The following is a 22,920-nucleotide window of genomic DNA, read 5'->3' on the forward strand; positions in this document are numbered from 1 at the left end:
GGAAAGAGTTGCCCGACTGCTGTCTACAGTAGCTATCTATACTATCTTTTATAAAACAAGCTTGGTTATAGAACTGCCAGAATTATGCCTCACAACTGTCCATAGTTCCAGTTCTGGACTTGATGGGGTGTACACGCATGCAGGCTAAACATCCATACACACAAAATAATTTAAAAACTAGGTAAGTCGGAGAGCAATAAAGGAAGGTACGCAATATCGAACTCTATCATCCGAGTGCACATATGCGACACCCCACACTTACACACACGTGCATATATACACTAGCATGCATACACCAATATCTTCCTATTCCCTATGACATGGTGTTTAGTAATTTTGGCTTTGCAAACCATATTTCCTAACTGGGGACTCCCTGTGCTTCCAGAGTTTTGGGGAGGGGGATTCTATAGATCAGGGTATCGCAGGCTTCCTTTTGTCCCCACTGCATGTGGAGAAAGCTCCTACAGATGTGACTCTTCAGTACTGACATTTAGAATAGTTGATGCTTTTTGCTAAGTGTGGCTTTTGTGTGGAAGAAGTACATACCATCTGCTCCTAGACTAGGTACACCTTTTCTGAGAAACACAGTGTCTCTTCTATCAAAAGACTAGCTGAGACAAGACCACTGGGTTTTGAGAAAATGCCATCTTGTAAACCTCTACTGTAAGTTTCCAGTTTCTAGTTCCCAAATGTCAGTTTTGATTCTCCTGAGCTTCACCTCTCCAAATGTTAGCTTTGGCTCAAGAGGCCAAATGGCACTGCTCCATACACATGTAAGGATGTGAGGCCAAAGTCTGACCAACATGAGCACAGTGCAGAATCCTGAAATCATAAAGTTCCAGTCGACTTCTGCTGGGTGTGTTCACTTGCCAGAGCTTGTCAGTGCCGAATGCCCTCCTACAGATGTGATGTTTTACCTTCCACAGACACTTTGGGTCGTGTGGGCATTCTGGTGATCAGAGCTTCATGTCTAACATCCTATAGACAAGAGTAAGCTGACCTTGTGGGAGACAGTAACTAATGAGGCCCAGAGAAGCCCCGAGCCTGGTTAATTAAGCACACACAGCTGACGATGGATGGGCTGAGGCCCTAGATGTGAGTGTGTGGAAGTCAGTGTGAGGTGAGTGTGCAGGCCACTGAGCTGCAACCGGTTCCTTCCAGTGTCTGCAAAGTGGGGACAAGTGACAGCTATAATGCTGGCCTTGCCCTGGGTGTCAACTCTAGGTGTCAAACTCAGCCCCTCAGAGCCCTGCCCCCTCCTGGCACAACCCCAGTCCCTCCTAGTTACCAGTGGTTTCTTGTACTCATTGGGTTTGATGCAGCGGACAAAGTAGGGCTGGCAATTGGTCAGGATTTTCATCAGCTGCTCCAGAGACTGCTTGAACTGGCTCGAGAGGGTGACGGAGCGCTTGGTGGAGTCTGATGGCTGCAAAGAAGCAGTGAGGGGACACAAGGGCTGGCGAGCTGTGCCTGGGGCACTGTGGACCGTGCCACAGAGAGGGCTGCCACTCAGGGCATGTGTGCTCACTTCCCCTTCTCCCTTCCCCATCCCTTCTTCCTTCTTTCTTTTCCTTCTCTCCCTCCCTTCCTTCCTGGTCCTCCTTCCCTCCTTTCCCCTCTTCTCTATTCCCCTCTTTTTCTACTCCTGTCTTTTCCTCTTTCCCTCTGTATTTTTCTCCTTCTCGCCCCTTCATTCCAGCATAAGCTACACGCTGCACGCTAGGAACCGCTGGTGAGTAAAAGGTCTCCTGGGTTGTATCGTCTGGCTCTGTGACTTGGGGTGAGTGAGGGTGGCAGGTAAGTGGCCCACCTTGAAGATCTGGCCTCCTGTCTTCGTCTTCACCTGGCAGATGGTGCCGTGCCCCAGCTTTGTCTGTGGTAAGTCCAGGTTAAATATCTCCTTCAGGAACTTGTTTTTTGAGGAGTGAATCAGGATGAGGATGTCAGTGCTCAGCACATCTCGATTCTTCTCCAGAAAGCCTGTGGGGAGGGACATCAGGGCTGCCCTTCAGGACAGTTCAGCCATCTCCTCCATCCCTTGAGTAAGATGAGCTCACCTAGAGGGATTCCAGAATGTCCCACTGAAGCATACTGTCTATCTTCCCCTCGGGCAGAGCTTCTGTCCCACCCATCGCTAAGTCACTTCTGACCTCTGAACTCTCAACACCTGACATCTCACCCCCAATCAGCAGTGTGGTCTAAATGAATACATTACACTGTGTCTGTGGTCTTGGGCATTCTGATAGGTTGGAGGTTTTCCAACTGGAAGACCTAGCCTTCAGAAATGAGGGAGGCCAGTGTTCTGAGCTGAACTGTATCCACCCAAACTTATTTGCTGGAGTCCTTGGTTCCAGTACATATAGATCCAGCATGAATCGCCTGTGTTTGAAGAGAAGGCTTCATGCACGTGTGTGTGTGTGTGTGTGTGTGTGAATGCTTGTTTAAGTGTGGTACCCATACCTGAGTATGTGGAGATCAGAGAACACTCCTTGGATGATGCCCACTTTTTTTGAGAATCCTCATTAGCCTAGAGTTAACCAAATAGGTTTCTATCCAGTGAGCCCCAAGGGTCTGCTTATTTCTGCCTCCCTAGTATTGGGGTTACAGGGGGCATACTAAGTCCAGCTTTTTTTTTCTTAAATGCAATTTCTGAGAATTAACTTCAGTCATGATGTTTGCATAGAAATCACTTTATCTACTACCTCAGCCTGAGAGGGGGTCGTTAATGATTAACATAAAATGTAGTCATGATGGTGGGCCTTGACCCAGTATGTCCAGTGTCATTAAAAGAAGATATTAATACATAGGCATACTGAGAGAGGACTGTGTGAGGTCACAAGGACAGATGGCTACCTATAAGCCAGAAACACATGAGGTCATGGGGACAACAGAGCATCCCAAATAAAAACAAGGCCCTTTAGCATTTGTGTTTGTGGCTTTATGGTTGGTTTTGTTCTTTGTTTTGTCTGAGACCAGGCCTCACACGGCTCTTGCATGGCTTTGTGGCTGAGGAAGATCCTGGAGAAGATTCTAATACATACCAGCAAAGGGGTCTCAGGAACAGAACTCACGAACTTGCCACCAAGAGTGAGGGCAAGCAGGCAAGAAGCAAAAGCTTCCTTCTGCCATCTCCTTTTATATAGGCAGCCACCAGGGAGTGTGGTCAGGATAGGGAGGGTCTTTCTGACCTTAAATGATCCAGATTTAGGGTGGGTCTTCCCACTTCAAAGATCCAATTAAGCAAAATTCTTCCCAGGCATGGCTAGCTGCTTGGGTTCTAGTTGATTCTGGATGTAGTCAATTTAACAACCAATATGAGCAACCATAGCCCAGAACCCAAATAGGACACTGAACCCATCCCCAACACCCCTGTGATTTCAAGAATGAGGTTTGTTTTCTTGCTTGCTTTTGTAAGTGGCATGAAACTTACAGGGATGCTAAGATTCAGGAAACTCCTTTCTTCGGGCATGAAGACCTAGTTTAGAATACCCCAGACTCCATGAAAACCAGGCACATCTCCCATCCATACTCTCAGCAATCATGCCCTGTTCCTGAGACTTCTTTGCTAGTATTAGAATCTTCTTCGGGATTCCAGCATAGGCCAAGTCCAACTGAGACATCCGGCCTCCTGGACTGAATAACTACAAGGCTCCTGGCCTTCATGTTGGGAGACAGCTATTGTTGGGTGAGCTGGACCACTCCTCTAATAAATGTCCTTTAATATAGGCTAATTCTGTTCCTCTAGAGAACCCTGGCTAATACAGGGACTCTCCCTTTCTCAAGAGCTTAAAGCCAGGATGTGTCAGGGACTGTGAAGGAGCCACACCATCTTCCTAGTTTTCCAACAGAACCGTCCTACCTCTCTGCACCCTGAGTCCTCTAGGTAAGCTACCAGCCGTTCTGCCCCTTTGTCACTCTAAGGAAAGACATGTGAGGATTGCCCCTGGATTTGTGTCTCTGCTTAAAGATGTCACACAACTACGAGTCATGCCTCCTTACCTTCTCTACTCAAAACCATGCATATCCTGACTGCAATGTAAGTTAGTTCATGGATCTAAAATCTAAGAGTAAAATCTAGAGCTATTTAAGAATATGTAGAAGAGGAGCTGGGGTGTGGCTCGGCTGGCAGAGTGCTTGCCTAGTATGCATGATCCTTGGGTTCAATTCCCAGCACCACATGAACTGGTCATGGTGGCACAGATATCAGCACTCGGGAGGTGGAGGCAGGGGATCAGGTGTTGAAGGCAGTAAAACAAAACAGTGAGCAACAACGAAAGAGCATGCAGGAGAACGCCCAGAAGGAACTCATGACTGTGATCCTAGCACTCAGAAACGGGCATTTGAAGCTAGCCTGAGCTACATAGCAAATTCCTTGGCAGGAACTACATAGAGAAATGAAACTCTGTCTCAAAACAGAAACAATGAAAAGGAAAACCTTCCCCGCACAAGACATGACAGTGGACTGACTCTAGCTATGACATAAGGATAGATAGAAACAAGACGTCTTCAAAATAAAACCTTTGGCACAATTAAGAAAGTGAAATGAGCCAGGCAGTGGTGGTGCACAGGAGGAGAGGCAGGCAGATCTCTGTGAGTTCGAGGCCAGCCTGGTCTACAGAGTGAGTTCAGGACTTCCAGGGCTACACAGAGAAGCCCTGTCTTAAAAAAAGGGGGGGGGCTGGGGATTTAGCTCAGTGGTAGAGCGCTTACCTAAGAAGCGCAAGGCCCTGGGTTCGGTCCCCAGCTCCGAAAAAAAGAACCAAAAAAAAAAAAAAAAAAAAGGAAGTGATATGGTGGTCCACACATGTGATGCCAGATATTTTGGAGGTGAAGAATAACAAATACCACTACAACCACCACCACCACCACCATCACCACCACCACCACCACCACCACCACCATCACCACCACCACCACCACCACCACCTCCACCATCACCACCATCACCACCACCATCACCACCACCACCACCACCACTACCATCACCACCATCACCACCATCACCACCACCACCACCTCCACCTCCACCTCCACCACCACCACCACCACCACCACCACCACCACCACCACCACCACCATCACCACCACGTCCACCATCACCATCACCTCCACCATCACCTCCACCTCCACCACCACCACCACCACCACCACCACCACTACCACCACCACCATCACCACCATCACCACCACCACCACCATCACCACCACCTCCACCATCACCATCACCTCCACCATCACCTCCACCATCACCACCACCACTACCATCACCACCACCACTACCATCACCACCACCACCACCACCACCACCACCATCACCACAACAGGAAAGTCAAAGACTTGGGACATAGCTAGTGGGAGAGAGCACTTGCACCGTGTCAGGCCCTGAGCTCCATCCATAGCCACCAAAGCAAAAGTGAAAAAAGATGGCCCCTCAGCATGAAAGATTTTTTTACGAGCCACGTATCTGAGGAGGTACTTACAGCCAGAAAATAGAAAGCGCTATTACAGGCCAGCGAGACGGCTAAGCAAGTCCAACGGCCTGAGTTCCATCCCCAGGCCCCACACTGTGGGAAGAGAGGACAGATTCCTACAAGTCACCTCTGATAGCACAAGTTCAAGAGGATGTGGAAAGGAATACACCTATTAAGAGTGTAAAATGGCACAGCTACTTTGGAAAATAGTTTGGTGAGTTCCCCCAAAACTGCACATAACCTAGCTAGATATATGCTGAGCAGACTGAAATCTATGTTCACACAAAGGCCTGCACTTGGATGGTCACAGCTGTGTCACATAAAATAGCTGTACTGTGGAAACAATTAAAATATCCATCAATCGAAGGGAGAAACAAAATGTGGGCTGGTGACACAGAACACTCTTCTGGGATAAAAAGAAACAAGGAGAGCTGGAAGGCGGCAGGAAAGAGCTTAGTGTGCAAGCAGAGGACTTGGGTTTGATTCCCAGCAAGTACATTAACACAGATCAACCTCAAACCTCAGCGTGTAGCTGGGCGGTGGCGGCGCCCGCCTTTAGTTCCAGCACTCGGGAGGCAGGGGCAGGCAGATTTCTGTAAGTTTGAGGTCAGCCTGGTCTCCAGAGTGAGTTCCAGTACAGCCAGGGCTACACAGAGAAATCCTGTCGTGAAATCAACAAACAAACAAACAAACAAACAAACAAACACCTTTGAGTAAGTGACAGAACCCAGCCACAGAGAGCAGGCATGGCATGTGCAATGGTTAGTGTTTTATCATTCGACAGAAGTTAGAATCGCCAGGTAGACTGGCCAGCCTGTAGGGGATTAGCTATGCTCCGTTAACTGAAGCAGAAAGACCCAGCCACAGTGGGTGGCACCTCCCCTGGCTGGCATCCTGGACTGTGTATGAAGAGAAAGGAGGTTGAGCAGCTGTCTGCTTCATCCTCTGTTCCCTACGGTCTCCTGAGTTGGCTCCTGAGGGTCATACACACAGCCGTCCTCACCTTCTGCCTGGTAGTATACATCGCCCGCAAAGTGTGCGATCCCAAATCGGGTGTCATGGATGCTCTTGGGTCTCAGGAAGGACTTGTTGTTGGCATGGATGCTGTTCAGTTTCTGCAGCATAGTGACATCTGTCCCCTGGAAGAACCCAGATGTTCTATGGGCTGAGGCCCCAGAATCAGGCGGTCAGGAGGCCAACCCACAGGAGACAAAGCAAGCTAGCTCAGGATGACTGATGACTCACTATTGATGGACGGCTAGCTCACACTGGCTGGTGACTTGCGGTAGTAAAGGCTCAGGAGCAGAGACCAGGGGCTACTCCTTTACTACCCCTCCCACTCTACCCACTGGAAAATTGTCCCAGTCCTTAGCAGTCTGGGAAGACTTCCTGCAGGAGGTGTGCTGAGCCGGAGGGTCGGGTTAATCTGGGCCTTGTTAGGCAGAGGTTTTGACAACCTTGAGCAAGTTATCAAGTGTACACTCTACACCCAGCCACCCGGAGTGGCTTGGCCTCTGAGGAGAGACTCAGGATGTGAGTTCTATTCGGGGGACGATGAAGACGTGCCTGTGGGAAGCGGCTCTCCTCATCCAGGAGAGAGATGATGCTCATGGGCTTGAGGGCCAGCATGTCTAGGATGGGCTGGTTGTCCGTGTAGTGGATGTAGTTCCAAGTGATGTTCTCAGACAGGTACTCCTCCTGCTCCATGGTGAACACGTGCTTCACGAAGAATTGCTGAAGGTGCTCGTTGGCGAAATTGATGCAGAGTTGCTCGAAGCTGTAGAATCAACAGCACCATCCTCTCAGGGTGGAGCACGCACACAGCCTCACGAGTAGGTCTACCTCTAAATACATGCTTCCCTTTGCTCGGACTCCAGGGGGCTCTCGGGTCCAGGCTCTGACCCTAAACACTCTGGAACGGCACCGCCCCCTTCATTTCCCCACTGGCCAGCTCTTGCCTTCTGCTCTGCCCTGGATATCACCTGTCCAGTTTGGGCCCCTGCCCACCTCATTTCCTCCCCCTGCCTTTAGCGAAGTGGAGTAGAATGCCCAGCCTGCTTCCAGTTGCTCCAGGACACTGGATCTGAGATGTCCTGCCTGAGCTCGCTCACTCCTCAACTCGAGGCCAGAAATGCTCCACAAAGCCATTTCTGTTATCAACTGACCCCCTGTGGTAAGTTGCCCTAGATCAGGAACAGAGTCGGTGGTTCAAGGGCGTGAGTAATGCTAGGAAACAAGCCTGACTCTTGGGTGTAGCTTTCAGTCTATGGATTGGGCAGTGGGATGTCAGATGCCTTTGAACTGTCTTTGCAGAAGGTCCAATCTTGCTTAGGCACCCCAAATTATGAGTTGGGAGTGTCAAGTCCTCGCTCTTACCCCAGTGGCCAGGGTAGGGTGAGGGAAACAGATAGATACTCTCAAGCCTGGTCAAAATCACTGCTCGAGAGAGAGAGAGAGAGAGAGAGAGAGAGAGAGAGAGAGAGAGAGAGAGAGAGAGAGAGAGAGAGAGCACATGCATGTTCAGAGGTACACTTATGCATGTGTGTATGTATGTGGACTCAACTGTAGATATTGGTCCTTGATGACATCCAGTTTTGATTTTTTTAGTCTCTTCACCAATTTAGCACTGGACTGCAGAGAGCCTCCTATTTCTACTTCCCCACCACCTGTGTTATGAGCATGCGCCACCATGCAGCTTTTCCCGTGAGCGCCGAAGAAAGCTCAAGCCTGCATGGCTGAGCTTCCATCTACGATCTTCAGAAATAATGTAGGTTGGGACTTTCATACCTGTTGTTTTGAAAGTTTTCAAAGCCAAATATGTCCAGGAGACCGATGGCCCTCCGCACATTTTGGGGATCCTGGGCTTGGGGAGTGAAGATCGCAGCATTGATCTTCTTGACGATCCACAGGAAGAGGTGCCCGTAGATGCCCTGGAGAGACACGGGGAGAAGCTTTGTCTCTTAAGCAGAGGAAGAAGGCATTACCTCTCCAGGATCACCCAGAAAGGCTGCATGCAGGTTGACAACACTGACCTCCCAAGGGATGTTACCCCAAAAGCTGGGATTTGCCCACCCAACTGTGCTCTGCCCTTCTCTGTGGCTTTGTACCTTGACAAAGGCATCTCTCCGGTCTGCAGCCTGCGCGATGTTCAAGGGCCTGGAGACAAACTCTCCAAGGATAGGGATTGTGTGTTTGATCAAACAGTCTCGGAGAGCCTGGTGCTGTACCTGGGGAGAGAGTGGGCCTGTTTCAATCGCGCCTGTGCAGGAGAGCCCGACTTGGGACTCACACCCGTTCCTAGTCCCTCTTGTGACCAAAGACAACTTAATGGTGAGAAATGCTGTGAACCATAACCAGACCCATGAGATCTTGGTACCACGAGTGCCTTGTACAATGTTTATGGAAGACGGTCCATTGATGACCCTGAACGTGCTGCTCTCCTGGGCTGGGAAACCGCTAGTGCAGAGAGAGCTCTCAGGCCAAACTTTGTTATCCCCCACTGGAGGCTGAAAACCAAAAGGAGCCAGGGAAGGTTGGAGGGGAGTAGGTCCTCCCCACCATGTAGAGAAGACGAAGCTGGCTCTAGCCAAAGTTTTGGATTCCCCGCTGTAGTTTGAATGTGTTTTCCCCCAGTTTCGAAGTTGAACACATGATCTCCAAATTTACGTGTCAATGATGTTTAGAAATAGGACTTTAGGACATGACTAGTTTTATGAGGGTTTCTTTTGCTTTCTGGGACCGTCTATGCTGAGCCACAGACTAATTTGGACCAGAGAAGCACAGCTCATGTGGGATAATACAAAATGGATATTCTGAGGGGTATGGGGTTTGGAGCCCAAGAGGAGACAGCAGGGAGTGGGTGGGTTAAATGGAAGACGCTGAGTATAGAGCCACTGAAAGGCAGGAGAAGGTGTGGAAAGAGGGAGACACATGCACTAAAGTGACTTGGTCACAGCCATTGTTTCATTTCACCATCTCCCCACAGTATGCAGATAAGCTCAGCCTGGGAGAGTGTGGGAGACATATGTAGGGAACTGGACAGGGCTAGGGGAGCCAGGTTTGGGGCCCTGTCAGTCTAAGCTCTCAAGGTCTTAGCCACAAGAATCCAAACTAGCAAAGACAAAGGATCCAGTACCTCTAGCAACTTCATTGCAAAGGGGAAGGCCGGAGTTTCCATCACATCAGAGGAATCCAGGTTCTCAAAGACGGCAGCTTGGGAGAGAAGCAGTAGTCTTGAGAGAGAAGCTGATGTGATGGACAGAGGGCCCAAGAAGGTTGGGGTTCTTGGCAGCCCTGTGTCTGCGCCGTAGCAAATACGGTGCTCAGGTGATTACAGCACCTGTCCAGGGACCTTCTCCGGGGAGTTGAATCGCCCCACTGACCAGCAGTCAGTATCAATCATTAGCTGAATCATTGACATAGAGCCTGCTCCCGTGTCTGGCTAGGTCAGGACCCTGAGTCTCCCTAAACTCAGACTGAGTTTAGATACTGAGCAGATACTGGCCCTTGTGAGCCTGACTGGGGTCTGTTGTGAGAGAAGAGAGATTGCCAGCTTGCTTTGTTTCACTCTGCTGTCTTCAGTAGCACAGACACTTGTGTATTTATGTGGGCAGAGGCTATATCAATGGAGCACCAGCTGTAAGCTGCAGCCTCCTGACTACGTCTCTGCCTGCAGTTCTGCCTCTGTGAGCCACTGTCCACCTCAAGAATGGCTGGCTAACAGAGACAGCAGGTGTTTTGTCTGAGCTTTAAAAGCTGTGAGAACTAAGAGTAGAGCATAGAACGCTTGCCCAGTGTGCGTAAAATCTGGGTTCACTCCCAAGCATCACACACACACACACACACACACACACACACACACACACACACACACACACAGACACATACACACACACATACATACACACACACGCACGCACACACACACTAGGTTTCATAAAAACCATTTCTTTGCTTTTTCATTATCTTTTTAATTGCCTTTTATGGCCCTATATGGCACTTGGTGTGTGTGTGTGTATGTGTGTGTGTGTGTGTGCCCATGTGTGCACATGTGTGGGACCAGATTCAACAGGTGGCTTCCTTGATCACTCTCAACCTTATATTTTGTGTTTATGTGTATGCACATGTGTGTAGTGTACATGCATGTCTACATGCAACACACAGTATACATGTATTAATGTGTGGGTGTGGGTGAATTTACACATGCATGCATGTAAATATGAAGGCCAGACATTGATGTTGAGTATCTTTCACTAAGAGTTCTAGGGCCTACCTGTCATGGTTGACACCCTTCCACTATCACTGGAGTTACAAACTGCAAAATCATAGCCATATTTTTAGGACATATTTTTCCAAAACTGGGTTGGACACCTGATCCTTTTGGCGAAAGGACCCAGGGACTTCTTTCTCCTGCTGTCCCTGTCCCTCTACTCTTCCTCCCTAGGGGTGTTACCAAGACAAAAACATTACCCATAAACCCCACATTCCCCAGGTGGAGGATGGCTGCCAGCAGCTTGCTGATGTCCCAGTTCTCCGAGTCCGAGAACTGGAGGATCTTCATGGCCGAGCGAACGTGTGCGTAGTCCTTGGCATCACTGAGCCCCTCATAGGAGGTGCAGTTTCCCTGCAGGAACAGGACCCCAGTTCAGAGAGACACCCCAGATCTCATCCCCCTCCAACCAGGAGCCAGCAAGGCCAAGAGGACTCAAGAACTTAGTTAAAGGTCCCGAAAAAGTCACCATCTAAGCCCTGGGTGGACCCTGAAAGGCAACATCCATGTATTCGAGCTGAGGAAACAAATGACGGGATTTCCAAAGGCTAATCCACATGGAGATGCTCAAGGGAGACACTTGGCGCCTGTCATTTGATTTCAGACTATTGAAAACGGACCTCAAGAAACTAGAATGTCTCCAGGAATTTCCTTCTAGGAGAAGGCCTAGTGGCAGCCAGAGGAAGAGACGGTCTCCCCGGAAGAGATTTCCCACAGTTTTAACATCTTGTCACACTACCTCTCAGAATGACTGAAACCAAGACAAGGCTGCTTAGTTATGCATAGCTCTTGTCTTCCATTGAAAACTGTATTTCCTGTCAGGATCCCAAGTACAGACTGGCCTGGAGGACGCTGCTTTGTCCATGGTCTCTTGTCTGTTGGATTAGCTCGTTGAAGGTAAGTGGCTGAGACCAGCTTGTTAGAACTGCCTGGGCCCAGGCTCTAACCACGACATCCAGCTCTGGCGGCACCTCAGCCAAAGAACACCTGGGCTTTGCTGGCAGCACTGAATGACCGTGAGTGAGTCCCCTCTCTGGGCTTCCATTTGTCATCCATTCATCTTGAGCCTGCCTGGCTTGTCTCTGGGGAATACTGTGAGTTCATTCTCACAGGAAGCACTTCTCATGACTGACTACCTATCAAGACCTGTGCTCCTTGCTAGGAATTATGAACTAATGACCTGTGGTTCTTCACAGCTACTGTATATCTAAGAAGGTAAGAGACCAGTGACCCTTAACTATTACCAGTGCTAAGACCAAAGAGACCAAAGCTAGCCCTACTGGAAGATAGGGAGAGGTCCCCACAGACAGTGTCTAAGCCAGGCAAAGGTTGGTGAGACAGAGGTGGGAGGTGGGATCCAAGGATTGCTGCAAGGAAGGTCAGGTGTTTGACAAGTACAAAGCTATGTCAAAGGTCTTGAACTTAAAGTGATTAATTGCTACCAGAGGGTTTGCTCTGTGAGATGATTGATAGATCAGAGGACAAAGTTGGTCAAAGGGACAACCCAAAAGAAAACTACTGCCACATTCTACGAAAGGACTGGTGAAGACTTTGAGGTAGTGACCACAGGTAATATAGGAAACTGATCCATGGGTAGAATATGTCACCCCCTTATTAACTAATGCAAGCCCATATCTGCTTGAATTTCACTGTCCTGGAAAGGAGAGATGAGGGAGAGCAAGACTCATGTTCTGAGAGCTTGGAGTCTGTTTGAACTGACAAGGATGGATTCAAGAGTCTATGGATAACAATCTGTCCCCCACTGTGCTGGGAGACTCTCGTAAGCATGGAGGGATTCAGAAGAAGATAGTGTAAGTGGAAAAGAACCAGAACCTTAGCCTGGGGCTCCAGGATTACAAGGAGCAGAAGGGAAATAGGAAGCAGGCCATAAAGGTGGTCATAAAAATCACTTCCAAACAGGAAGGATGGAGACCTAACAGTCATCAGGGCCCAGCTAGAGAAGGATCCCAGCAGCCGAGACTGAGCTGAGCTTTGACCATGTGCCAGCCTTTTCTTCCCTCCCTTTGTTTCCGAGGAGCGAGTTGGGAAGGGGAAGGAGGGGCTCACCATGGTCAGGTAGTGGTACTCAGAGGGCATGCCCAGACCCAGCATGTTCTTCTCTTCCAGGCTCATCCCCATCAGCATGCAGTAGAAAATATGGTAGTTCCGTTCCTCCGCAGCCTGGGAGAAAAGACACGTGAGCAAGACCCTCAGAACTTCTCCAGTTTCAGCTCGAAGAACTCCCAGCCACGTGTGGCTGTGGCATTTACCCAAGGACCAGCCTGTACCCCTAGGTTGCCTATGTTCCAAGAAGCAGAGGATTCTGGGTACCATGAACCAAGAGGTTAGTCTGATCTTAGGTTCATCCTGACCTCACTTCCTAGCCCAGAAAGCCATACAGAGGTCTGCAACTCATTGTCTCATGGAATTTATAGTCACTCAGTGTGGCCATGGGCTTGTGTAGACACGGGGTTTGTAAATACTATTTATAACCACATCCTCACTGTGAAAACTCAGACTGTCTTCAGCATGCAGTGTCACAAGATAGGCTTTCTTTCCACCATGTCCCTCCACCTCCTCAAAATCTCTGCTTTCCCCTCCACAGAAGCCCTTCAGGGTTTGTGTTTCTTCTAGACCTTAAATTCACTTATATAATGTACCTATAGTTATGGTTTGGTTTATGAGTGTGTTCTTGTGTGTGCAAGTATGCATGTACGAGCATAAATGTGGAGGGCATATGATAATCTTGGATGTGATTCTTAGGAATCTACCTTGCTTTTTGAGACAGGGTCTTTCACTGGCCTAGAACCAGAAGAGTAGGCCAGGCTGATCGACAGCAAACTCCAAGGATCCTCCTGCCTGTGCCTCCCCAGTCCTGGGTCATGGCCCTCTGTACTGTTCTCCAGGTCCCTCTGCTGCTACTCCCAAAGCACCCGGACTTAGACAGGCCTCAAAGTTAATTCCAGTGGAGATGGGGCATGGTAGACACCAAAGAATTTAAAAAAAAATTACATGGATGAACAGAGAATTAGAAGTTCAAAGTCACCTGTAGCTACATAGCAAGTTAAGAAAAAAAAAAGGCATGTTAGGGCTAGGGGGATGGCTCAGGCGGCAAATCCAAGCACAAGGACGTGAGTTCAAATCCCCACTATTCAGGTAAAAGGCTGAATATGGTGGCATACACCTGTAATCCTAGTGCTGGGGAGACAGAAATTGGATCCCTCGGGCTTGCTAGTCCCGCTAGTCTAGTTGAATCATCGAGTTCAAGACCTCGTATCCAATAGTAACATGGAGAGTGATTAAGGAACACACCCAACATTGGCCGCCAACTGTCACACAAATGTGCACACGTGTACCTGCACACACACAAACATGCATACATGTATACAACATACATGCATATATACACGTTGTACGGACAAGAAATTCAAAGCTGAAGAAAATTCAATCATTCCTTTTGCAACAATACCGAGAAGCCCATGGAATCTGGGAGGGGACAGAGGCAGGAGGATGACAGTGAGGAAGTGTGGGGGTGGGGACGGGAGGGTCAGAGGCATAGTCTTACCTGCCGGCAGACCCTCGACTTTTCCAGTAGGAAGTGCTCAATGCTTGCCCCCTCGATCACCCCGCTAGAGTTGAAGTGGATGTCGATGTACTTCCCAAAGCGGCTGGAGTTGTCATTGCGGATGGTCTTGGCATTGCCAAAGGCTGAGGGTAAAAGGGAGAGTTCACAGCAGGAGCAGAAGGGAGAAATTTCCATTAAATAAATAATTTCCCCTTTAAATAAAGGGTCATCTGGGTAGGTTCTCAGGGGAGGTGGATAAAAGGTCTGGGGTCTGGGATCAAGACTGAGGTGTTTATTCTTTCGGGTGGTTATTCATTGGAAGAGTTATTAGTGTTTTGGACAGATAGACGGACAGACAGCGTGACCAACACTGTAGATTGACCACATGTCTAAAGCTGAGGAGAGTTCAGGTCCATGTGGCAGAGTCCAGGTCCCTTCTTATAGGTCTCAGAAGAAGGGGGAGGTTTCCTGCCATGTAGTTGAGGAGTAGCCTGTATTTGGGGGAGGAGTGAGGGTGAGGGATAAGTGAAGAAGAGGAGCATCTCTATTTGAGGTGCACCCATCACACCAGTAGCCGCCCTGGGCTCTATGACCCTAAGTTGGTAAACCCCCTTGGGAAGTTGATAATGGAATCAGGCATCTGGGAGTCGGTTAGGAAGTCAGACTCACAGCCAGGCTGTTGATAGGAGTGTTTCATTTTCAGCAGTGTGAGAAATGGGCTGTCTCAGGCAAACATGGCTTGAAAGCCCCTAGTCTAAAACCTGACAGTGGAGAGCCTGAAGTTGAAGGTGAGGAAGGTTGTCCTGGTAGCTGTGGTAGGGAAGAGACAGCCCAGGAAAGCTAGCTGGTTAGAAGATGGGGCCCCTGGAGAGTAGGAATCTGGCCTGAGTATAGACACAGGAGAAGAGGAGAGAAGATTGGCCAAAACAGTGGGTAGGCTACAGGACTTACGGCTGGGAATGTTAGGCTCAGAGTTTGAGATTGCCTCAAGGAGGCAGGAAGGCTTCTGAGAACCAGCAGAGCCACCTGCATCTCAAGTGGTCAGCCCAAATAAATATACATATGTGTAAAACTAAATACTCAGCATGTTGTATTTATATTCGCACATACACATACAAACACACACACACACACACACACACACACACACACACACACACACACACACACACGGGATGAGGCTGGAGAGATAGCTTAGCATTTGAAAACACTGGCTGTTTTTTCAGAGGACCTGAGTTTGATTCCCATCACCCACATGTGGCTTAAAAGAACACCTAGCTTCCCGGAATCTAGCATCCTCTTCTGCATGAATGTGGTTAGTGCACAGGCATTCATGAAGGCAAGTCACTCATACACATAAAATAAAAACAAATAAACAATAAAAGTAGAAGAGATCGGGAATTTAAAGGGGAGTTGAGGGGACACAGGAGAAATCTGAGGAGGGAGAAGAGGAGGGTGGAAATGTGGATACAGTATTCATAAAGAAATTCTGGTGGGGGGGATGCCCTGTATGATGAGGCAGCTATGATTGACAAGGGCTGACTCCACCTCAGAAAGAGCAGATGGCTATGGGAGGAGGCATGTGGGTTGTAGCAATGGACCCAAAGTATCTTTCATAGAGCTGTTACTACAGAGTTCTCAGTGGCCCACAGAAGTGTGAAAGCTTTCAGAATGAAAATGGCATCATTCATGTCAAACCTTTAGCAGTCTCAGTGACAATAAAGCAGGAATACTGGGAGGGTTCTCATGCATGTGTGGCATGATGGGTTGGCAGAAACAGGAGGATTCCCGGGGCTTGCTGACCAGTGAGTGTAACCAGTCGGTGACCTTCAGATTCAGTGTGAGACCCCCTATCAGAAATCAAGGTGGGTCTGGAGGGATGGCTCAGAAGTTAAGAGCACTGGCTGCTTGAGGACTAGAGCTTGGTTTCTAGCACTCATTGTTGGCTCACAATACCAAGCCCACTTGGTGAAGTTCCAAGTCAGTGTCTCAAGCAAAAGGTGGAATGCACCTAAGGTTAACTTCTAACCTTCACATGCTGATACATACATGTGCATGTACCCATCTGCACACACATGTTCACACACCCGTAAGATAAGTAAAATAACAGCACGGACATAAGAGAAAGAGATAAACTGTTCAGCAGCTGCTGTACTTGAGGCCAAGGTAACATGCTCCTCGACCAGGGGCTACAGCCAAGGGTGGGGACCCAACACAACTCTAAGGAGAAGTCTGGCCAACAGCTCACTGCAGGGTCTCTCACTGTACTCAGTAAGGCAGTGACCCCAGGCACTAACTCTGATGCAAGGCATCCAGCCTGACCTCCCCCTGGCCAATTCTTGGTCCTCTCTTCCCTTCTCGAAGGATCCAGTCAGGATCTGAGCCTGAATCCTTGCTCTGTCTGTTCCTGCTGTTTCTTCCTTGTCTCTTCAAGGGTCCCCCGTTGCAGCCTTAACGACATGTGGCCCAGAAACGACTTCTCGAAAACATAGACATTTCTCAAACTGGTTTGATTTTGGAACCCTATTTTTCTTGTTTGTCTATTCTTTTTTTGGTTTTCTGAGACAGGGTTTCTCCATGTAACCCTGGCTGTCCTGGAACTCTCTCTGTAGACCAGGATGGCCTTGAACTCACAGAGATCTGCCCATCTCTGCCTCCTGAGTGTTGGGATTAAAAGGATGCACAACCACTGCCTGACTTGGAACCCTGTTTTTAAAGGAATACTGTGGGGTTTTCCCCTTTTGGTGCGTGCATGCATGTGTATATGCGTGTGTGTGTGTGTGTGTGTGTGTGTGTGTGTGTGTGTGTGTGTGTTTGAAGGCCAGAAATCAACCTCAGGTGCCATTCTTCATCCACATTGTGTTTTTGAGACAGGGTATCAAAGTGAGATCTGACGCTCACCAGTTAGGCTGGGCTGGCTACCCATTGAGCCCCAGGGATCTACCTGTCTCTGCTTCTCCTGTGTTAGGATTACAAGAGCCGGGTTGGGGATTTAGCTCAGTGGTAGAGCGCTTGCCTAGGAAGCGCAAGGCCCTGGGTTCGGTCCCCAGCTCCGAAAAAAAGAACCACAAAAAAAAAAAAAAAAAAAAAGAGCCACCATGCCTGGATTTTCCATGGGGGTTCAGTAGACATTTTCCCAGTTAAGCTATCTCTACAGACTCTCCCTTCATGCTGCCAGGGGACCACACACTCCTGTTCACCCCACCTTTGTCTGAAGGTCATGACTTGTGTCATGGCTACCCATGGAAACAAGGGGAAGTCCAAGTCCTCAGGATCACAGCTTACCTTCCAGGATGGGGTTGGCCTCCAGGACCTGCTGCTCGATCCACGAGTGCTGGCCGCTGACTGTGGCCAGGAACTGAAGGATGAGCTTGGTGGTCTCGGTCTTCCCAGCGCCAGACTCACCACTGACAAAGAGTGCCAGAAAAATGAGGCCTCAGGCAGAGACTTACCACTATCTAGAGCCTCTCCACTCTCTATAAATGGCCTCCATGCCCTCCACTTTCACCCATCCTGTCCCCTGGGCCATGCTGACAGAGACACGCTTTCCCTGTGAAGAAACTCCATACTGCCTTTGCTTGAAGTCCCCTGAGCATCTCAGACTATCTATGACACAGACACATGTGTTCCAGAATAACTATAATGTAGCTCAATACATTTGTAAAAGACAATGTCAAAAAATTGAACATCCCTGGCATAAATTATTGCATTGTCTTTTCTTTCCTTCGAGACTGAAAGACCCTTGGCACACTCTGATCTGGGTTATTCCAGGGCTACCTGACAGAACAAGTAAGGTGACTCAGTGTCCTTCTGATGAAAGTATGGCTCCCAGGCCAGTGTTATCTGTATCCAGACAGAAATCTAGGCGCCCAGGTTCCCTTAGCTACACCCAATCAGAATTCCAATACCTTGGGATGTTTACTATTGACTGTCAGCCTGGCAGGCTCTCGAATCACCAAAGAGCCAAGCCTCTGGTATGGTGTGTCTGTGAGATTATCTAGATTAGGTTACTCCAAGTGGGAAGACACATCCTAAATATGGTTGGCACATTTCCACAGGCTGGGGTTCTGGACAGAATGAAAAGGAACAGTCAAGCTTAGCGCCATCATCCATCTCTCTGCTTCCAGACTGAGGACGCAGTGTGAGCAGCTGCCTCATACCCTGCCTTCCCCACCATGAAGACCCTGCAAGTCCTTTCCCTGTTCACTGCTCTGTTGGGCACTTGCTCTGCTCGGGACTGCTCTGTTCACTGCTCTGCTCGGGACTTGCTTACTGTCCTGGAGAGCCAGCTGCTATGTGGCTTCAATATTCACTCCAAGGTCAAGTTTGAGCTGGGCACATTGCATACTTTTAGTTTTGTACTCAGGAGGCAGAAAGGCTGATCTCCATGAGTTTAAGGCCAGCCTGTTCTACAGAGCAAGTTCCAAACCAGCCAGCGCTATGAGAGACATAGCTCTCAAAAACGCAGTAAGGTCCAGTCCCAAAATGAAACCAAAATAAACAACACCAAAATTGAATCAAAAAGGAGAAGAGGAAGAGGAAGAAGAGGAAAAAGAAGAAGAAAAGGAGGAGGAGGAAGAGGGAGAGGAGGAGGCTTCTTTCTGGGATCCTCTGGGGCCGTTGTTGACCATGTGCCCTAGGAATGGCGTCTGAGCCTCACCTGATGATGCAACACTGGTCCCTCTTGTTCTTCTTCATGTTGAAGTAGCAGCTGTTGGCAATGGCAAAGACATGGGGAGGCAGCTCGCCCATGTGGCGGCTGTAGTAGATTTGTACCTGCTCCAGGGTGTACAGGGGCAGCATCTGGAATGGGTTCACCGCCACCAGGATGGAACCCGTGTAGGTCTGGGAAAGAGAGCAGGTAATTAGTGCCTGCCAGTCCAGGGACAGAACTGCTGAGCTGGGCTCCATAGCTGCTCTCCACTGCCCAGCTCCTTCCTCAGGGAAGACGGAGCATCCGCTAGGACCATGAGTTCCTGGGGGCAGCAGTTACTGGGTACCTAATGTGTGCCTGGCACTATGCTATCTCTCTGTACTAGCTGCCAATCCCCAGAGTATGATGTCCCAGCAGTCTCACGTAGCCCAGGCTAGTCTTGAACTCACATAGCTGGGAATGACCTTGACTTTCTTTCTTTCTTTCTTTCTTTTTTTTTTTTTTTTTTGTTCTTTTTTTTCTGGAGCTGGGGACCGAACCCAGGGCCTTGCGCTTCCTAGGCAAGCGCTCTACCACTGAGCTAAATCCCCAACCCCTGACCTTGACTTTCTAATGCTCCTGACACTATGTCCCTAGTGCTGAGATTAGTGCTACACATGACACGTGCCCAGGTTATATGGTTGGGGATCAAACCCAGGGCTTCCTGCACTCTAGGCGAGCATCAACTAAGCCCCATCTCCAGTCTCGCTTCTGCCTCTTTGGATTTGCAGCAGAGGCTGAGAAGGCTGGAGCACCTGGGCCAAATCACGGAGGAACGATAAAGGGAGCAGTGACAAACCCCAGACCCCTCAGCTTCCCCGAGGACACAGCACCGGTGAACTCACATAGATCTTGTGCTGCTGGTATCGGATCAGGAGGTTGTGTACCACACCGGCCTCATTCAGGTCCCCCAGGCGAATCATGTCATCCACTCCTTGGGCCGAGTTGGGGTGCATAGGCCTGAGGGTGCTGAGGTCTTCAGCAGAGATCCAGTGTTCCTGTAATGACAGGCACAAATCTCCACCTAGGCCTGCCCTCTGCACCCTTCTGTTCCACATTCTCAGGGCTGAGATGCCTCTCTAGCCAGGTATCCTGTGACAAAGTCAGATCCGTCTATGGCTTTGCTCAGGTCAGCATCTGTCTAAGGGACTGGGGTCTGTGTGGAGCTGGGGCTGGAATAAGCTTCAGAGAGGCACGTGAGAGCCAGCAGCTGGGAGTTTGCAGAGACCTTGTGAATCCTTTGGAGCGGAATGGTGTAAGTAATAGCAGTTTTAAAATTCCACAGAACTGTTTGAGTAGAAGGAATACTGTTGTTGTTGGTAGTAGTGGTGGTGGTGGTGGTTTTGTTTTTGTTTTTTGTTTTTTTTGGGTTTTTTTGTGTTTTTGTTTTTGTTTTTGTTTTTGTTTTTGTTTTTTTGAGACATGGTTTCTCTGTGTAGCCTTGGCTGTTCTGGAACTCACGCCATAGACCAGGCTGGCTTCAGACACATAGCGATCCGCCTGCCTCCCATGTACTGGGATTAAAGGCATGCACCCCACCACCTGGCTATTGTTGTTTCATAGACTTCAAGTCCTTGGCGGTCCTAGGCTCAGTCAGAACCTTCACTTTGTAGGTCGGTATCTATATGTGACTCTCCCTAGATCCCCTGGGGGACAGGGAGGCTGGCCTGAGGAGGAGTTAGTGACCAGCTGGATGCTTGCCCCCTCAAGCATCCAGGCTGTCCCTGTCTTATACTCAGATAGATTAGCTTCTAACCCATCTGCTCTGAGCTGTCCACTTCTAACCTGGACACTTTTGTCCCTTCTGCCTCCCCATCCATGCACCTTGCTCACCAGGCTGTCCCTTCTGCCAAAGACCCCTCTGCACCTCAGCCTTTGGACCTCTACCCTCCCTGCCTCATCCCATCTCCTCAACCTTCCCCCCCAATAGTTCTCAACTGCTAGTCTCAAAAGTTTATTAAGGCAAACACGTCCTTTCATCAAGGCAGGACCCACTGTACTCTATCCTGCCCAGGGGGATAAATGGATTTCCTTGATGGTATGGGTGAGTGAGTGCCTGAGTCCCATAGGGAGGGATTTTGGGAGGAACCCCAATACCAACCTTGCCCTCGTCATCCTCAATCAAGGTCTTCCCCAGTTTTGTTTCTTTGACAATGCCTCCAATGGCCACACCAGTCTTGTTGCTGGAGGGAGGGTCCAGCCACACATGGTCACCCTAGAAAGCAGGGAAGAGACAAGGGGCTGAGTCTTCTTTCCCTTTCCTGCTTCAGACTTACCTGTCTTGGGGGCTGTTACCTGCAACCTCAAGCTCCCAGGTGTCAGTGTCAGGAGTTCTCGTTCTCTCTCTCTCTCTCTCTCTCTCTCTCTCTCTCTCTCTCTCTCTCTCTCTCCTTCCCTCTCCTCTCCCTCATCTGTCCTCATGTGACCGATCACTGCCAATCAAGCTTCCCTGTGTCTAGACCAATGACTTTAGCAGGGCCAGGGCTTGATTGACCCCAGTGCAACTCTTACTAACAGGAAAAAAAAGTCAAAGGAAATAAATAACATCCAGACTCCGTTCCCATCATGGACGGCAGTGAGGTGAGAGGGTTGAGAACAGACTGCTTCTCACACTTGAAAATGGAGCGCTGGGGAGATGACCTCAATCCCTGGCATCCCCTCTTTTAAAAATGCTGGCCATGATGGTAGATGTTTGTAATTCCTGTGCTAGGGAAGTAGAGGCAGGAGGATGTGCAGGGTGCACAGCAGTTGAGAAATCCCTTTGGCTGGGATAATGTGGTTTTTGGCCTAGTCTATCAGATCACCTTGGCCCCATCACCACCATCGATCACCACAGAAACCTCCTTCTGATTTAAGAAAACTCAGTGCAATGCAACAGAAGTGATAGCAGAGGGGCCAACATAGGAAGGTGTTGTGTGTTCATGTCTCTCTGTGCTCTGGGCAAAGGTGTGTGTGTGTGTGTGTGTGTGTGTGTGTGTGTGTGTGTACGTGCATGTACATGTGCACACACGAAATTATGTGGAGACCAGGGATCAGTGTCATGTGTCTTTCTCAGTTGATTTCTGTCCTATTTATTTTATCTGAGATAGGGTCTCCAATTGAATTTGGGGCTTACTTGTTTTGACGGGCTAGCTAGCCAGCCAGCTCGAGGGATTGTCTTACTTTTGCTTTCCAAGGGCCGGGCCTTACAGTTGCAGCACTATACCTGGTCTCTGGGCTTTGGAACTCATGTCCTCAAGTTTCTTCAGCAAGCACTTTGCCAACTGAGCCATTTGCCTATCCCTGCCTAGGAAGATGCCAATTGTGACAGGGAGGAAATGAGCAGCAAAGAAGGAAGACACAGCTGTTGTGGGCAGGTGCTAGAGGACAGGCTGTTGTGAGCAGGGGCTATAGGTCCAGCTGTTGTGGGCAGCTGCTAGAGGATAGGCTGTTGTGGGAAGGTTCTAGAGGTCCAGTTGTTGTGGGCAGGTGCTAGAGAACCAGATGTTATGAGCAGGTGTTAGAGAACCAGATATTGTGAGCAGGTGTTTTGATACAATTTATAAAATGTACTGAAGTGCAGGTCAGAGGCAAAAGAGCTCAGGAGATAAGCAAGATGAACAAGACAGGAGCTGCCAGAGCTCAGAAAGGAAAGGGGTCCAGAGAGATGGCTTGGCAGTTAACAGCACTGGCTGCTCTTGTAGATGGACAGGGTTTTGTTTCCAGAACCCACATGAGGCTCACATCTATCTGTAACTCCAGTTCCGGGGATCTAATACCTTCTTCTGTCAGGCATGTGGTGCACATACACATATGTGAGGACTCACACACAAAATAAATAAGTCTTTTTAAAAGCCAATCATACAAAGACAAATAGGAAATGACTCTGTCTGAAATATGTGAGCGAGTCAAAATAATAGAAACAAAAAAAATTAAAGATAGT

General features: G+C 49.0%; 2 protein-coding genes across 5 annotated transcripts in view; both read right to left on the reverse strand.

Moving 5' to 3' along the window:
* Nucleotides 1-22,920, reverse strand: part of Myo7b (myosin VIIb) — an 81,549-nt gene that overhangs the window by 40,579 nt on the left and 18,050 nt on the right. For both annotated transcript variants that reach the window (NM_001191941.1, XM_006254600.5), the window contains exons 3-16: nucleotides 21,100-21,213; nucleotides 19,844-19,996; nucleotides 18,966-19,150; nucleotides 17,591-17,712; nucleotides 14,306-14,448; nucleotides 12,808-12,921; nucleotides 10,941-11,094; nucleotides 9,607-9,683; nucleotides 8,579-8,698; nucleotides 8,259-8,401; nucleotides 7,038-7,248; nucleotides 6,475-6,610; nucleotides 1,811-1,980; nucleotides 1,289-1,426 (exon numbers count right to left, since the gene is read on the reverse strand). In NM_001191941.1, the coding sequence (NP_001178870.1) occupies nucleotides 1,289-1,426; nucleotides 1,811-1,980; nucleotides 6,475-6,610; nucleotides 7,038-7,248; nucleotides 8,259-8,401; nucleotides 8,579-8,698; nucleotides 9,607-9,683; nucleotides 10,941-11,094; nucleotides 12,808-12,921; nucleotides 14,306-14,448; nucleotides 17,591-17,712; nucleotides 18,966-19,150; nucleotides 19,844-19,996; nucleotides 21,100-21,213 (1,980 nt within the window). The remainder of the gene's footprint in view (nucleotides 1-1,288; nucleotides 1,427-1,810; nucleotides 1,981-6,474; nucleotides 6,611-7,037; nucleotides 7,249-8,258; nucleotides 8,402-8,578; nucleotides 8,699-9,606; nucleotides 9,684-10,940; nucleotides 11,095-12,807; nucleotides 12,922-14,305; nucleotides 14,449-17,590; nucleotides 17,713-18,965; nucleotides 19,151-19,843; nucleotides 19,997-21,099; nucleotides 21,214-22,920) is intronic.
* LOC120098222 (uncharacterized) overlaps nucleotides 1-22,920 on the reverse strand; it is a 702,255-nt gene that overhangs the window by 2,402 nt on the left and 676,933 nt on the right. The gene's annotated exons all lie outside the window — the stretch shown is intronic.

This window comes from Rattus norvegicus, chromosome 18, assembly GCF_036323735.1.
Source record: "Rattus norvegicus strain BN/NHsdMcwi chromosome 18, GRCr8, whole genome shotgun sequence".
In the NCBI taxonomy this organism is placed as follows: domain Eukaryota; kingdom Metazoa; phylum Chordata; class Mammalia; order Rodentia; family Muridae; genus Rattus; species Rattus norvegicus.